Genomic DNA, 17,293 nt, shown 5'->3' with positions numbered 1-17,293 from the left:
AGTGTAGTGGTGAGGAGGACTGGAAACGGTGCGCGGAGTCACGATACAACTTGTGTTTCATTGCATGGTTCGGCCGGTTAGGACTTTGATTCGGACATGAGCGTCATGAGGATATAAAAAATGGCCATGATCTGAAGTGAAGAAATTAAAAATTTTCAACTGGCGTTTCTTTCATTCAAAATTGCGTTCTATGGATGTGCCCATTGGTGACTCTATGAAATCCTCTCCCTTTGTTCTTGGATCTCATTGCCATTTTAATCTTATTTTAAATCATACGAATCATATCATATTGACTAACTACCAAACGAGAGAGGAATAGTCAGATAGGTTCCCCCCTTTTCCAATCCATATCCAATGACGACATTCAGCAGACTCAATATTCCAGCCAACTTCTAATCTTTTACCGCCCAGCCTTGCAACTACTTCTTCATCGGCAATCCAAGTTCAATCCTAGGCTCATCAATCTCCATCATATCAACCTCCCAGATCCTCGTCTCAGGGATATAATACGTCACCTCACCTTCCTCCAAAGCCATTCTCCGAGCGGTACAAATAGGAACCGTGCCCGGCGTCTCTCGAATGCCTTTCTCGCCTCTAGCTATGGCGAACAGATCCCGCTCCTCTTCGTCTTTGCCCATCTTTCGTAGAAAAGTCCGAGTGTGACGTCTTTTAGCTGGTCGACTTTGAGGTATCTGATTCGCAGGCAGAGACGGCAAGTCGTCTGAAATGGCTTCGGATTTCCTCTTTTCAGGGGAACCTAAGACGGCTGTTTTGAGAGTGTCTCTCCAGGTATGCTTCTTCGACCCTGGCGGCGCAAGTCCTGTGAGTTTTTAAAGACGGTTAGTTTGATCTTTGTTCTTCGACGCAATTCAGCACTTCTTTTTTTTTTTTTTTCTTTCAAAATCCAATTTTTTTTTTTTGACTTACTCCTCTTCATTCTCTTCTCAAACACCCTCTTTTGCAACGGCGTGTCCCCCATCCAGAACTCATCTCTCCCAGGGACAAACTTGCGCCGCTGCTCTGCCTTCCTCCAATACGGCATCTCATCTTCTTTAATCTCTAATTTCTCGACACAAGCAGCGGTAGCTTCATCGTTCGCGGCATCATCAACATCACGATGTTCCTGCTTCTTAGGACCTCTAGACGCAATAATCTGCCTTCTGCTCTCCGACTGAAGATGCACCGGCCAGTTATTAATGTCCCAGAACAAATGAACGGCCTTCTTTCTTGAAGGATGCCCAAATGTCCAGACTGGCTCGCGTCGTGTCGGCTTCGGGTTTTGTTTCTGAGCTGTTGTGGTGCCGCGTTCCTTCTTAGCGTTTTCCTTTTCCTTTTGGATATGAATATCAAGGGCATCAACTCGAGCTTCGTGCGCCTCCGTTGACTGTTCGCCTTTCCAGCATCTCGAGAGTCGCTCTCGCCAGGTTGTTGGGTCTGCAACTTGATAATTCGCGGTGTAGCTATTGTACGGCAGAGCAAGTGGCCACAGCATTGTCTTGTTCTCGTACGCCTCGCGTATGAGATTCTTGCGTACAATCTCAGAGGCCTCTTTCCACGCGGGATGGCCATCTTGTGACCACACATCTGCCCACGCTGATTGGTGTTTCTCATAGGTATCTGGATCTGCAGTTTTGATCACGTCGTGGTATGTCATGGTCATGCGCCAGGAGCTGTTTTTCTTCGCCGGGCGGTTTAACGGATCGTTGGGGAGCTTTTCAGTATCGTCCTCCCAGCGCGTGATTATAGCACGAAGAATAGAATCATTATCTTCCTGTGTCTCTGAATCAATGGTCCTCTCTTGGTTCTCTTCATGTCGTCTCTGTAGTGTTTTAAGCGTCTTTCCTAGTCGGAAGCCCAAGCAGTGAAAGAAATTCGCAGTTCGCCTAAGCCACTCAGAGCTCCTTACTGGATCGTTGATGAAGTCTCGAAGAGAGATGACGTCTTCTCTTTTGGGCATGCCTTTGGGATACTCGTAGAAATCTTCAGAGGACGGGGGAATGACAAAGTCTTGCTCTGAAAAATCATCATCCAAAGACTGGCTTTGCTGTTCTTGAGGCTCATGGTTAGGCCACTTGACCAAGTCTTCGGGATGGAACTCTGTCTCTGGCCGCCCAAACATCCACTCCCCATTTAATACGTTCGTGTAGAGTCTGTCTCGATATCAGCTGCTTAATTCCACTTTCCAGCAGGATAAGGGAAAAGGGGGGGAGAAACGCTTACCTCAGAATCTTCAACTCATGCAGCTTTGGTGCCAGCAGCTTCACATCATTCTCAGTGAATCTATATCTCTTTACCGGCCCGCGACATCCAACATTCAGCTCCTTCAAAAAATCCTTCATCGTTCTCGGCTTCGTATCCCTGAATAGCGATATAGGGCTGATGTCGTCCATCATATGTGCCACTCTGGAGAGCATGAGCTCCCCCCGCCTTCCAAGAGATTCTTCTAGCATGTATGGCCGATTTCGCGACGGCTGGCAAATATACTCTAGCCACGCTGCTTCTGTAGGCCGGATATTGGCAAAAGTCCCTCCACCAGGCGATTCGTACTCGTGCTCGCCAAATTTCAGATTCATCTCTTGCGTTACGGACTCTGCTCCCACCAGACCAGCTTCCACGGCATTCAAGAGTCTGATGATGAAATCTCGGGGCGCGCGTTTTGCCGCTCGCTTCAAGCCCTGGTGGATCTTTTGGCAGCGACGAAAATGCTCATACGTCTTCATCATGCTGGGATTCATCGGATCAGACATCACGGGCCCCTTCCAGTTCTTAGGAATATCTATAGCGATTTCATTGTTTCCGGCAAACAACAATGAAGATGACTTCTCGATGGATTGGCCCTTCACCAAGTGAGCCCAGCGCAATTCCTCATTCCTGAACTGCTGATAGGACCTTGTGTAGGCCCAGGGGTCTCTTGACTCTTTCTCGGGTGGATTTGCCAGCTTCTTGGTCGTGAATACGATGCCGGCATCAGCCTTCTCGTTCTTTCTCTCCCCAACAGGCTCAGGAAGAGCGACGATGCTCAAAAGAGTGCACATTTTCCGGTTCTCGTCATGGTTGAAGATGCCAAGGCACTGCTGGAGAGCCGCACGCTTGCCGCCGCGGAATCTTGCAAACGCTTCCAGAGTCTCTCCTTTGACCTTTAGTGCGCCATCATGACTGCCGGTGCTTCTTTGCAGAGGGCGAAAGCTGCCTTTGCCCTCAAGGAACTTTACCGTCTGCGCCATGCTGCCATCCATACATTCCTCGTACGCTTCATTCTCGCACGCTGCGAGGTTCCCCGGCTCTGGTGTATCAGGAAATGGGCCAGCTACCCAAAACTCCTCGCTATCCTTCCAGTAAGGCTCCAGATAATGTCTTCTCAGGACATCGGCCGGCAGACCATAATGCTGGTCGTAAGCACTCGCCACATCCACATGCAGAAGACGTCTAGGAGCCGTCAAATCGCGCCGCTTGGGGCAAAGGATAATCTCAGGGCCTGGAATCGGAGGTAGCCTTTTGCTCTGCGTTGGCCAGATGTCCGTTGGAAAGTCGACGATGAGCTGTGGATTCCCGTAGTGGTAGTTTTCAAAGATGCAATGTGCGCGCAGCATATCAAGAGCGTCTTCAAGGTCGTGAATCCAGTCCTCCCCTTGGAGTTGAGATTGCAGATATGCAAAGTACTCGCTCAGTTCTGCGACTTTGCGCGCCCAGTCTGCAGTCCGATCGACGTCGCAGTCAGCCAGGAAGTTCTTTGCCCTGGCTAGCTGGACTCTGGGTCCCTCGATATGCCACCCTTTATAAGGCTGCAGCTGGGAATCAGCCGTAGTGGTGGAAGTCCCAGATCGTTTGTTCAGATCCTGCGAAGCCTCAGATTCGAAATTGGTATTTTCGCTTCCGATTATGTCTTCGTCTGCGCTCGCTCCTTGATCATATCGCTCGATGGTCATTTCCAACTCGATTCCAGATTTTGCGGGCAGCTGGGAGAATATCTTCTTTTGGAATTCCTTTTGAAACTTTTCCGAAAGATTTGAAAATTTGGCAAATCTTTCGGAGAAATCTGTCTTGGGATGGGGTGCCATATTTAGGACGCCTTGGACGCTTTCGTCCACTAACTCCTTGCTTAAGAGTGTGTCGATGTGGGAATACATCTTCTCCACCAGCTCAAGCTCGTGGAGAGAGATTGGGTCTGTGATCGAGAAAGTCGCTACTGAATCGCTGTAAAGCGGATCAAAGCCATCGTAGGCGTCTATGCACTCCAGTAGCGCATCTTTCGAGGTCAAGTTTGTTGTCAGAGGTCGCAAACGCGAGCCTTTTCTCAAAGTTCCTGTACTCTCAATATCTCCATTATCTTTGTGTGACGTTAGTTAATTGCACTTTTATATGGATATGAGTAGTATGGATATACTATACCTTTTACGACAGGCAGCCAGCTTATACTGTCCGTCTTTCCTGGGTCCTTGGATTCGAACGCTTCGTCGAATGATCCAGCAAGCGATAGTTTCTGGTCTTCATCGCCACTAGCATTTTCGGTACTCTCTTGCTCCTTAAAATATGGGTAGCGACAGTAGAATAGCTCTGAGAATAGCTGGCGGCAAGGGGGATTCTCCTGTAAAAAGTCTTCTAGAACACGATCTCTCGTGAGAAGATTTAAACGCTGCAAGAGATCTCCCGGCCCTGTTGAAGAACTCAATTCTTGTACTTTTGTTGGTAGCTTGTGGAAATTCCGAGAGAGTATCCTTCCTATCTTCTCTGTGAAGCGATAAAAACGACAGTTAGATTCAACGTTGCTATTCAATATCGCAATCACTTAGGTATATCGGCAAAACAAGTCCAGCTTACCAAGGATATCTTCAACCCTCTCCAAAAGCTCGAGCTGCAGCTTCCCAGCGGCTTCATCTTCAGCGACTTTACGCTCTCGGAAGCAAGATTGTACATTCGACGGAGAGAGTTCCACCTCTTCCACCTCGATGACCGGTGAGCAGACAGCGACTGACATGGCAAACACTGCCACAGAACCCCAAACCGTGGGTTTCTTCCAAAGATCAAGTGAAGACTGTTATAACTCAATTCTCTATTCACTCGCTAAATATTTATGGCGGATCTTCTCAGGCATTCGTAGGAAAGAGAGACTCTCAAGACAAAGCAGGAAACAGGTCTGTCGCATTCAAGCACATTAATGGTCATAGCCTTGGCAACGAATTATAACATTAGTGCGCATCTTGAATCATATTAACCTTGAATAGAAAGATATTTACGGAGCATTTGGCAGCTCTTTGAGTTCCTATTCCGGAAATCATGATTCCGCAAACGCGTTGGGAGCAGTCTCGGATCCGCTGCGCTAGACATCTCAAAGGCTCTTTGTCGAGGCTCGTACATGGAGCAAATAGAAACCGTTTGCTAAGCATTTGTTCTTATTGATATGCGAAAAGCTATGACGCTTTAGGATATCTCTATCGAAACATGTCTACATCGGTTAATTCTGCAACTTCCACCCCTTTCACATTAGTGCATTGGCCTCTCTCCGAGGGCACAACCAAACTAACAGGTGCAATATCTCGACAAATAAAAGTCTCCAATACTTCACTTTGCCAATCTTATGTCCAATATATATACTATATTAAGCATTAACCGCCGGGGTAGATGCTATTCACTATCGGTGGATATTGATCGTCACAATGGAGAAGTGAAAATTTAGTCCCCACCTTGCGACTACAGGGTAGCTCTGCCTAGGACTTCGTCTCTGCAAGGAATTAACATTATATTACGCAAAGAGGGCATTGATTGATAAATAGCACTATAACATATAAATCATCTTGATGTAAGGGCTATTAAAACGAGTTTGGCGGTGAAGCAGATCGATCAGAGCATACTGCCATATACCGATATACAAGGACATAGTAAAACCCTTTCCACTAACAACTGGCCAATTGGCTCAACACAAAGAATATGCTGTTATAATCGCACCTCCGAATTCGGCCACATGAATACCAAACGAAAATTCCTCTTTACATCCCTATATTACCCCCCTTTCAAGCTATACCACCAACCACCAGACGCCACAAAGGAAAAGTCCATCAGAGGAGCATCGCCAACCTCCCAAACCCAGAACCAACCACTCGTCGTTTCACTCATCCAACCTCACAGCTCAAAAGGGAACATAAAAAATCCTATAGTCTTCTTCCATTGTCTTCATAATTCCCCTTGTTTACTCCACGTCAACCACCTATATTTGCAATTCTTTCTCGTCCTTTGTTCACAAACCAACCTCTCAAGCCATCCAGCCATCCCTTCTCCCTTCCCCTTTTATAGCACCACATACCAGCCTCCAGTCCACTAACGGCACTTCACTTCCAACCATCGGAATAATCATGCAAACGGATGGGACTCGATAGCTTCAATCTCACCCAATCGCTCATTCAGCCCCCATTCGGCTGTTTAATTCTCACACGACAGCTTGGGGGGGACTCCCTCCCGCTTACAGCGTCGCTGAGTCATCTCGTGATAGTACTTGTCCCATGCGCCCTCATCAAACTATTGATATCCGCTCATCTTGGCGCATACCAAGCTCTGCTGTAGAATGTACTAAGATTAAATGCGCTCTTTGGTAAGCCCCAAAGAATGACGCAGGAGGACATACTCCACGGCTCTGTAGATAGTAACCAAAGAAATATCGTTAGCAGTTCAAGCCACATTCGTCTGCGTGCTTCGCAACATCTTCAAAAAAGCTACACCATATCACCATATAATTATTACAGAGTAGAAACTTGGAACCGGAAAGAGTCTCGTCGTCACTCGCCAGTGTAGGCGTGGAAGAATTAAAACCATACGACTAGCTGCACCATGTTACATACAAGACAGACAAAAACAGGCGATTAGAAACCACTTTTTTCTCATCCTGGTTCCGCTAGAAAGCACACGCACTGCTGCTGCAAAAAAAAAAAGAACCTTTACTTCTTTTTTTCTTCTTCTGTGCCTGTCCACACTACCTTATATGTACAAGCTGAGGGGGTAAATTTTGTGAGAGGCCAAATCTGGGCAGCCCACGCATCTATCCCACCTTCGATCGGCCAAATGGACGGATAAAGCTCATTTGTTCCAATCCCTTTTGTTCTGGAAGAGAGCGATGGGTATCACTGCGCCTGAGAGCGCGAATCCGTCCGCCATTTGCCCATCTGCTTTTCGAAAGAATTATACACCAATTGCCTTGTGTTGGTTGCAACAAGGCTCATGTTCCTCCCATATGCCAAGTAGAGATTAGATCCGAAAGTAGGAAAAAAAAGAAAAACACAACTTCCGGCTGCTTCTTGCACCGACGTCCTTTAAGCCTCCTCCCTCTCCGCTCCGTGGTATCCGTGACTGTTTTTTTCTCGGCCACTTTGCATTCTTATTGTTCCTTTTTACCCTCAATCTGAAGGCTGGCCAAATTCCCCCTTCAACTCCTCTATCCCCTCAAATACTATATCCACCACAAGACAAAACCCCCCTTTTCTATCGGGAGTATGCGCAACTCCTGGATATGCGTGCTCCATACCCGTGGAAAACCACGCACATTGCCCCAGAAGCGCAGAAAACCGAAAATAAGAAAATAAAAAACGACTCGAGGAAAATTGGGTATGATCCGCGTTCCATTTTTTTTTGGTGCCATGAAGACTTGCTGAGAAATTTGATTTGCGAAATAGATAACAAGATAAAAAAAAATATGAAAAGAAAAAATGAATTAAAATCAATCGCTAAATGCCATGACGTAGATATGAGACAGATCATTCTGAGAGTGACTATCAAGGTTGAATGTTATTGCTTGGAAAGTCGAGCCCATCGCCATGACCTCGAAAATTGAAACATGAACATCCTCCCATCGCCCATAAGCTAATATGGATGAAGGTGGGAAAGAAAGCGTGTGCTGTATTAGTTCGATCGACTATGCCAAACATATGCGCCACCAAAGCTCCTAGTGCTGGTGGATTCCGTGCTGGTTCACGAAAGCAGCATATTGTTGTACATGTTGGGAGTATGCAGAAGGATGGCTCTGAGGAGGAGTTGGCGTGACGGGGCATCGAGGAGGCAACTGGTGGTAAGTCTCCTTCGCCGCATTTCCATAAGCATTGTCGGGGGTGATGGGAGGCGTGAGGTAACCGTCGAAGCCAGTGGCAGCGCCATGGCCCTTCTGAGGGGTGCTGTAGATGTCGGCGGCATGTCTTGAAGGAGTCTCGGCAGCCGGTGACGGGGGGTTGGCTTGGCGTCTGGCCATCGCAGCCTGCTCAGCCATAAAGTCTGCCAGTTTCTGCGATGCCTTGGACAGGGATGACGAAGAGTACTTGCGCGCCAGGGTTGGCGAAGGCTGGTTGAGGTGCTGAGAGAGAGTCAACAGGGTCAGGTTCTCGGTGTGATCCCAGTCGCCGTCGTTGACCTCGGGTCGGCCCAGAATGGCTCTCGCCAAAGCCAGTGAGGAACGTGCCATCATCGACGGCTTGGTCGAAACAAAATCGCGATGGTACAGGGCAATCTCGCACAGGTAAGCGGCCATGTGCTCCACCTCCTTGTCGTCCTGCTCTTCCGCAACCATGAGCTGGGTAAAGAAGTCAACGGTGGGGTGGCCAATGGTCCACTCGAGAGTGTTCAAGACGTGCATCTCCATTTGTGTAAACATGCCGGCATCGTACAGGCCGCAGCACATGTTGTTGAGTTCATGAATCTGAGGCACCCGGTCCTTCTTGTCGCCGTACTTGGCTGCGATGAGAAGAGCGGCGCAGCCAACGAGCTGGTAGTGCTGCTTATACACCACTCGTCGTGAGCAGTATCGGTCCAGCAGGTTGACGGTGAGGAACAGCGTCTCAGGCAGTAAGGCGAAAGCGGCATGGGCCTCGATGAGGAAGTCGATGAGGTACGGTCGCATAAACCATTGGATCTCACGTTGCATGTCAATGAGGTTAGCATCGGGAAGGGTCTCCTCCTGTAGATGATTTGTTAGCGCCAGATTGTCAAAAATAGCCCAGGCTGGACAGGGTCGCAACATGCCTCCATGTGTCGCATATGCGTCATGATGTCCCCCAGGTACTCCTCGCCGGCAAGACGAGAGAGCTCGCAAGCAATCGTCTCTTGCCGACTGCGCGCAAGCATCTTTGCGGTGTCTCGGAAGCTTCGAGTACTGGACTGGGGCTCATCGCTCTCGATGAAGAAGTGTTCGTCTGGGTGAGCATAGGCCATGATGGATGAGGGTTTGCTGTAAAATTAGATTGGGTCGGTGTTGATTATATGTCTAAAAGAGTGACGGGCAAGTTCTCCAGGAATCTTTGAGTGGGAGAGACTATTGAGTAAAGAGCGAGCCTTGGGTGCGATCAAGGAGTGAATGCAACCCTAGGAATTAAGATATTAAGATATTAAGGAGCGTGGTGAAGAAACTAATGGAAAAGAGTGACTGTGGCTGGGAATAAAGCCGGGATCATGTAGGCTGGAAATTCGATCGAAAAATGCAAAAGGGACCGGGGAAAGGGGCGCCGTTTAAAGGACAACGAAGGGACCGACTGGACAGCTCTAATAGAAATCAATGGCGTTAGTCTCGAGTGGTCAAAAAGCCCGACAGGCAAGTAGAAGAAATGCGATCTGGCAGCCCGCCAAGACATGCAGCACGAGAAGCCTCCCCTGAGGCTGGAGCAGGCCACTCCCTTTTACTGAACGGGGGGTTGGCTGGCATGGAAGCGCAAGCTGGATTGGCACGAGGGTGCGATGGACCGAAGCAGGGGATGGTCTCTTACCGCCACGCACAAGGAGAGAGGAGAAAGGACAGAAAAGGGACAGTCAACGAGAGACACGTCGGGCAATTGGCGGGATCAACGAGCAAACGTCTCCCGCAGAGCAAGTGCGCCGAATGATAGCTCGAGTGCAGCTGTGGAGAAGATGCTGAGAATGCGGAGAGCGGGCTCGGGTATGCAGCTGTTGAAGGGAGCGTACATGCAACGATTAGAGATAATGCTGCGGATACTGGCGATTCTCTCGACGGCTGCTGGAGGAGGGAGAAAGAATGAATAGAGAAAAGGAAAAAAAAAAAAAAAAAACTGGTCTTACCTATTGTCACACTGGAACACCTTGAACTGGATTGGCACCGAAAGGCGGTGGGCAAAAGGATTAAATCATACGAGGTGGTGAGCGCAAATAGTCAAGAAGCTGACCCTTTAAAGCAGAAGCTGGCTAGACGAGGTGACGGGGAACTGAGCAAGCAGATCCACCAGAGCAACCAAATCTTGCAGATTTTCCAAGCCGGGACTGGGAACGCCTGTAATTGGGCGAATTGTGGGATCGAGACAAAAGGCAAAATTGTCTACGATTGCAGTCTCGGGAAGATCTTTATTCTTTCTCGAAAATCGTCTCGTCGAAGTGTCAACCGGGAGAACGAAAAGGGCGAGAAAAAAAAGAAGCGGTTGGCGGAGCCAGGCGTTGATGGCAAAATTCCTTGTCGCTAAAGGTAAGGAATTCTGGCCAAAAAGGAGAAGCAGGCGGGAACCAAGAGCAAAGAAAGAAGAACAGAATACCAGTGAATAAAACAGAAAAAATACCAGTCCTTGATTCACTTTTATTCCTCTTCTCTCTCTTCCGTCTCGTCCTGGATGCTCTATAAGAGGGCCGCGGGCGAAGGGGGGATCGTCTTCAAAGCGGTGGCCGGTCGGGATTCGATTCTCCTCAGTCCAAGGCCAAACTCCTATTTCGACCTGCTGGGTGGTCGGCAGAGGAAGCGGTTGAATGGATGAGGGAATGAGTGGATAGGGAAGAGAGAGAGAGAGAGAGGAAAGGAAGAGGTCGAAGAGCAAGAGGTGGGATAAGAGGTAGGAGGATGGAAGAAATGAGCGAGGACTAGACAAGAAGTAGTTTTAACTGGACAGGCAGTGCTCTCATGCTAATGCTAGGGACGCTCCGTACAGGCAGAGCAGGCACTGGAGTGCGAGCGGAGTGAGGTGTACGAGCTGAGTTTAGCTACATGGAGCTCTTTTGGCGCGGTACATGCTCCGTGCTCCAGGTACCGCGGCGCCGCAGCGTGTCTCTCTGGTACCGCCCCTGCTTGGGGGTGTACCTTGGCGCAAGCCCAGCAGCAGCGCCTTAGCTCGCAGCATGGAGCCAGGGCATGGGTCAGGAGCCTTAGCAGAGGGGAGCGCGACATGGATGGCCATGGTACTTGGCACTACTTGTGCAAGCACCGCCAGTTGGGGCATGGAGCATGGAGCATGGAGCAAGGAGCCCTGCCCGGCTCTGAGCTCAGGCTCTGGCTCTGGCGCTGGCCCTTGCTGGAGGGGGGCCTCGCCAGTGGTTCAGCCGAGTTTGCTCCAAAGCACTAATCTCGCAGGCAGAGTCGACTTGTGCTGCTGCATCCGCACGCGTCGCCTGAGGAGAAGAGTGTGTGGGCTGCCCACTCGTGCGCGCAGCGAACCAGCGCTCGCTCGGAGGGGGTGCGGCCTGGCGGAAGAGGCAGCGCCCCGTGCATGCCGGGTGTGAGGGCAGGAAAGGGACAAATTGTTTACATAACATGTGCTGCGCTGCGCTGCGATGCGATGCGCCGTGGATGCGTGTTGTATATATCTTTACGTGTGGGCGTTCGTGTGTGCGTCCCAAGGTCGTGTTTGCCGTCGATCGATTCAGATAGAACGTGCTGCAGCAGACGCGCACAGGGACCAGACGCCAGAACAGCCCGAATCCGCCGCACAAGATAGGGGCAGCCGCCTTGTGTAGCTGCTTGTGCACGCTCCACCTGGGATTTATACAGCTCCGGGACCAGCGTTCAGCGTCACAAGCAAGGCGGTTTAGGAACAACACAATGTCAAACGAGACAAGAAACTCATCCGCAGTGATTTTAATTAGTCGTGGTGTGAGCACTCACACGCTCTCGCCACAAGTGCATACAGATTCACTCCCTGCCTGTCTCAAAGGGCCCCCGACCCCGTCTCCCAGACTTCTGCTGAGCTGCCTCTTCAGTGGCTTGATTTTTGATTTGATCTGCTTGCTCCCTCGGGCGCTGCGTGCTTCTGCGTGCTTCCTTCACATAAAGGCGGTGTCGCTGCTGACGAGGGCTGTGGTACGAGAATGCAGCCCCAGGTACGAGAGTGCAGTACATTTCTTTTTTGGCGCCCGGCAGAGAAGCCCCTTTTCCCCCACCTTATTTGCTCCCTCTTTCGCTCAGTTCCACGCAGGCAGGGATGCGGCTTGCATTCGGTGATGGAGCGGTTTGACGTTGGTGATGAGCAGTACTGATAATTAATACCTAGCGGCAGCATTTCTGTTGGTACTGCACTCATCTCGCACCGTACCTGGCGTGCTCCGCCAACAGAGGAGAGATGAGAACCTTGAAATAGTCGCACCGCAGACACCACCACCACCACCACCACCACCGCCAGAGCACGGCTGCTAATGCGTTGGTAGCTCTAATGTTAAATCCAAATGTGAGCGATTCTGCTCTGTACACTGGCTCGGATAAGCATCGCCCCTGGTCTCTTTTCATGCGGAGGAGTGGTGGTAGTGCCTCATGCATGTGCATACGGAAGACTGTACTTGGACGCCAAGGCCGGATAATTCGTGCAAATGGGGCTTGTGCACTGCCTAAAGCAGACACAATCGGCATCGACGCCAATGTACAATATCGTCATGACTTTTTTTTTTCTCGCTTTTATTGTGCTGAGACGGTGAGCGGCCCAGCAAATCGGCCGCTGGAGATTCCCATCTGGCTCTTCAGCCGTAGCCGTGGTCGTGGCGCGCAACCTGTCCTACCCATGGCTCGTTATAGGCTGTCTTGTTGATGTTGACATGTAATGTTGGTAGTCTTTGTATTTACGTCTTCTTGTTTTATGTTGCTGCCGCTCTGCTACCTACCCATTGTTTGTTTGTTTGTTTGTTGCTTTGGGTCTCATTAACAGGCCTCTGCTGGGCCCCCGGCCCTGTCCCCGTTTTCAATGCGTGTGTGTGTGGCGAGGGCGATGGGACAGAGAAGCTTGTGCCAGCCGCTGCTCCATCCTCCATGTGCTACAAGCGGCAATTTCCAGGCACTCCGACAAATAATACATTATACGGGAAACCTTAATGGTGACTTATTTCCAATCCGTCGTTTAGCTCTCGCCTTTTGTCACTTTTGCCAGGTGAATTGTGAGGCTGCATATCGCCCGCAGAAGCAGCGGGTGATGGTGCCCATCTCGGCGCATCAAGTAGCACACCTCTCCGTGGTTAAGCTTTGTCAAGCTGCAATTACAAATAGCGTCTATAGGGCGACTACAGTATAAAATACCACAAGTGTAATCTAAGCCAGAGTGCTCCGTGTAACCAAGCATGTGCGTACAAATACCTATACAACGACGATGAGTTGTCCCAAACCTCTCGCACACCGATCAACAGCGGCCAGGATCCTCAGTGGGCGCCCTGGGCCTCGCTTACTATGGAATGTCGAATGGAAGGTGTCTGGGCCTTCCAAAAATTGACCCCGTGATGTTCGCCATTGACAAGGACTGGGGGCCCAACGCATATACCGATAATCCATGCCCGTCTAATTTTGGAGCATCCAACTTCCGAGACAGCGACGGCCATCAATGACAAACATCCAATGGTGCTACATGCAAGACGACGGCTGTGCCTAAACCCGTGCAGCTGAAGAACGTTTTCGATATCAGAAAGTCTGCGAATGAGAAAGGCAATGCATCTGAGCCGCATCATGGCTGCAGCCGGCGGATGCCATTTTCAGAATGCGGAGATGCTGCCTGGTGCGGCCCCTGCGCTATTGGCCGCTGCCGCTTATTACAGTTGCCAGCAAAGCTTCCTCAGCCGTGCATCGCAGGCCCTTCAATGGCATGGCTTAGCGGTATTGCTTATTAGTGCACCTCCATTCTGCAGATCAGAGAGGGATGGGAACATGCATATTTACATGTAGTCTGTATGAAGTTCAAAGTTGCTGCGAATAGTGGTGCCAATCAGCTAAGGAAGGCAGCCGTTGTCCGAGCCAATCCACCGATCAATTGCTCAAGGTAGTCGTCCGAGAGCTCTCGAAACAGCATGCCATGCTGCTACCTGCCAAGCACGAAGCATTACAGCAGTACCCCGTTTTCGCATCTCAACGTTTCAACTTGCTAGGACTACTTGCTACTAGTACTCTATAGCAGCAGCAGTAGTAGTATACTATTGATACCCCGTATTCCACTCGATAGCGTGTCGGCCAGGCCAGGCCTCTCGCCATTCCCTGCCTGTCATGAAGCCCAGCTAATCAAGTGCTAATTCAAGCAAGCACAAGTGCTACTGGCCCTGGCAAATTCGCCGTGGCCGCTGCGGCTTCGCGCTCCAGCGGGATGATTAGCGGTTGCAGGGCGCTGCGACGAACGCCTGAACGGGGCCGCCACCGCCCATCGTGCCCAGCCAATCAGTCGGTCCAGACGCGCTTCTGCACGAATGTCGGAATCCATTACTTATGCATGTCATGATGAGCCTTCACGCCAATCAGTCGGGGCTTGGAAGGCGGCCTCTTTGGCCTCTTTGGGGGCCGCGTTGCACCAAATCGTCACCAAAACTCCACGGTTTTGGTAAGCCATGTAAGTCGTCGAATGGTGGCATTTTGATTGCTGGGGTTGAGATTGAGCAGCGCACTACCTACTGTATATTCAGCCTCCAAGGAACGCAGTCCTGCCCCTCCACTCCTGGAGTGTCATTATTGACCCCCTACATGCAGTATATTACCTATAGTATTTGCCTGTTTCTGGACAATTATTATTATTGTAATACCTACGTAGGAAAGATGAATCGTCATGAGAGCTCATCACAGACAGACGCAGCGCGTGGTGGAACGCTGTCGGGCAAATCTGCCTTGGGTAAATTGGTGCCAGGATAGACAGCCAATGAAAAGGCCTCGCCCGGGATGCCACGAGTTACATCATAGCCGAGCATATGCGAAGTACTACTCCGTACAAATGAGCAATAACTGCATTGTCCCGAGATAGCAAAGGACAACAGCCCGAATGAGGTCCCCCTCGGATTACTCAAATCCATTACTAGTCCCATGGCCTTTTGAAGCTCAGCCGGCAATTTCCAGCTGCGCTGAGGACCGTTATCGTGTCCAATGACAAAGCAGCTCGTGCTCTCGCCTCTTGCTAGCCAGGCACGCGCTACAGACACAGTCCATCCCGAAAAGTAACAGAGTTGAAGCCATCGATTTTTTTCAAGGTACCATCAGCATTTATACTTTGTTAGATACAGCAGACAGCACGTCGGCCTGAAGCAACTGCCCATCCTCGTCGTAAACAGGCACTGGCGCCAGTAAGCTAAGATGGTACCTACAGCAGGTGTTTGGTAATCAGGATCCAACGCCAGCTGCGCATTTAATAAAATCACTCCATAGTGGCCAAGCTTGGCACAGCAAAGTTTACCTGCTCTGCCGTTCTGTATTCCGAAGGAGTCCGTGAACTAGTGCACTGAGCCTTGGGTCACGTAGTAGTATCAGTCCTAAGCAAGTTGGCAATTGTCCCGCTGCAAGGAGCGACATGTTGCAGACGCCTCTCCTTGCGGCTTCTCTCCCCGGTAGAAACCTGTTTCTAAATGTAGATTTTCTTTTGGTAAGGGCCAGTCTGCCGGGATTCCCAGCTTCAGCAACAGGGACAGCGGGCAAAGGGAGCGAGCCCGGCATCTCTGAAACTGCTCCCGTACAGCAACTGAGTCCCGGGTTTGGCCTTGCGAAACAAAACCGTCCGGCCTTGGAACCAGTTCGCCTCCTAGCAGGATGGGCCTATTGCTAATACTACATAGTAAGTCAATGAGGGCGATGCGGAGGTGCTCTTAGTTGCACTTAGTCCAGCCAAGTAACTGTGCAAGGCTAAGCCCAGAGGTCCGAGCTGGTTTGATCGCTGTTAGATCACGCTTGACCCCACACACAGACCAACAGGGAACAAAGTGAAGCGAGCATGTTGAAGTCGTTTTAATGATAAACCTCCCCGCGGAAGTTATCACAGATGGCTGCAATACCTGCGACTACCTGACAGCATATACATGTATAGGTATGTAGCTTTCACATCTGATCTCCCTCAGCAGCAGTACTAGTGCATCTCCATGCATGCGGAAAGAAAGCCACACTGCGACCGCTATACTCTATAATAGCAGGCACATGCTGTGGGACAGGGCGCTTCGTCTGAGCGCCCAAACTCTACTTCACAGAAACTCAGGATACCCATGCTTTGGTCCCTTGATCCTGGCCTGACATTTTCTGACGAAGCTTCAATGGTCTGAGACTTGGCACAAAATGGCAAATATCCTACACAGATGGACCCTCGATCAAAGCTTGATCAAGCACGGGGTTCATTTCAGACTTCAGACTAATCGATCATTCCATTGCAGAGGCACGGGTGGCGTTCCATTTTCTTAGTCATTCGCTGCCCTACAGAAATCTCATACCCTTGCAGGTCCAACGCCGAGGCAAATATCGATGTAATGAAATCGCGAACTTTTTTTCAGGAGTTTCTAAGAGGGAGGTGATCAAGCAGGATGACGATATGCGTTCGTCAAGATTCTACCTATCCATTGAACCTGCTTGGGATAGCATCCTCCTCCGAGCCTGCATATGCATGCTGGGAGCATTTCGTGCCGCGCATCATGGACGCCCGTATTTAGAACACTGCCGTCTCTGTATTAAACATGCCTGGCCATTTAGCTCTCGAGAGCATGACATGCTACTACAGATTCGCTTACTCCGCAAGGGAGACGACCTATCTTTTTTTTTTTCTTCTCCCCGAAGCACGACATGTTTCCAGGAGGGGAAACACGACCGGCACCAAGCCTCAAAGATCGACCGCTCTCACTAGGATTTGGCAAGTTAGCTTTGGCGCCATCGTAAAGGCAAACGCGAAATGGATTTCTGGCCTTGGCCATTCTTGGTATTTAAAGTCGAGGCGCGCGTTCTTGGTTAGCTTTTTATGGAGAGGAGCTTTTGTCTGGGTGTGAGATTTAATCAATGCTCAACGCGCCGCCCATCTCCGCAGCACCCAATTAAACGCGACAACGCGGTTTCTCTGCTGCTGAAACCCCCAAATACAACCCACCAACACATCAGCACTATGCTACAACAATCCTCCTTGCCCATCCATATCGCTAAAGAGGAGAGAAAAGGCTGAGTGGAGACGAGTGCTGCACGTCAAATTTCTGGAGGCTCAACACGAACCAGTCATGGTCGTCTTCATTCAATTTCAGGCTGAGTCTTGGTCTTGACAGCCAGCCATCAAATGCCCTCTTTGATATTACCCCTCATCAGTGGACCTCAGGAACGCAGCGAACCAACGCGAGGGCGAGGCCACGGCAGTCTGACGTTATTGATGAT

The 17,293-nt window shown here is 50.1% G+C and overlaps 3 protein-coding genes across 3 annotated transcripts; 1 reads left to right on the top strand and 2 right to left on the bottom strand.

The window, feature by feature from the left end:
• Positions 1-308: 308 nt before the first annotated feature.
• Positions 309-4,975, bottom strand: TrAFT101_005309 (uncharacterized protein; the record flags this gene model as incomplete). Its single annotated transcript, XM_066127439.1, has 5 exons — positions 309-820; positions 928-2,150; positions 2,221-4,327; positions 4,390-4,728; positions 4,819-4,975. The coding sequence occupies 5 exons, from the start codon at positions 4,973-4,975 to the stop codon at positions 420-422; spliced, it is 4,227 nt and encodes a 1,408-aa protein (XP_065983550.1). The 3' UTR covers positions 309-419.
• A 2,952-nt stretch (positions 4,976-7,927) lies between these two features.
• On the bottom strand, positions 7,928-9,183 carry TrAFT101_005308 (uncharacterized protein; the record flags this gene model as incomplete). Its single annotated transcript, XM_024903696.2, has 2 exons — positions 7,928-8,929; positions 8,995-9,183. The coding sequence occupies 2 exons, from the start codon at positions 9,181-9,183 to the stop codon at positions 7,928-7,930; spliced, it is 1,191 nt and encodes a 396-aa protein (XP_024757491.1).
• Positions 9,184-9,702: 519 nt separating this feature from the next.
• On the top strand, positions 9,703-10,924 carry TrAFT101_005307 (uncharacterized protein; the record flags this gene model as incomplete). The annotated part of the gene is made up of 2 exons (XM_066127438.1): positions 9,703-9,901; positions 10,893-10,924. 2 exons carry the CDS (start codon positions 9,703-9,705, stop codon positions 10,922-10,924), a joined length of 231 nt encoding a protein of 76 aa, XP_065983549.1.
• Between the last annotated feature and the right edge of the window lie 6,369 nt (positions 10,925-17,293).

This window comes from Trichoderma asperellum, chromosome 3, assembly GCF_020647865.1.
Source record: "Trichoderma asperellum chromosome 3, complete sequence".
In the NCBI taxonomy this organism is placed as follows: domain Eukaryota; kingdom Fungi; phylum Ascomycota; class Sordariomycetes; order Hypocreales; family Hypocreaceae; genus Trichoderma; species Trichoderma asperellum.
The sequence above is the reverse complement of the archived record's forward strand: the minus strand, read 5'-3'. Positions and strand labels throughout refer to the sequence as shown.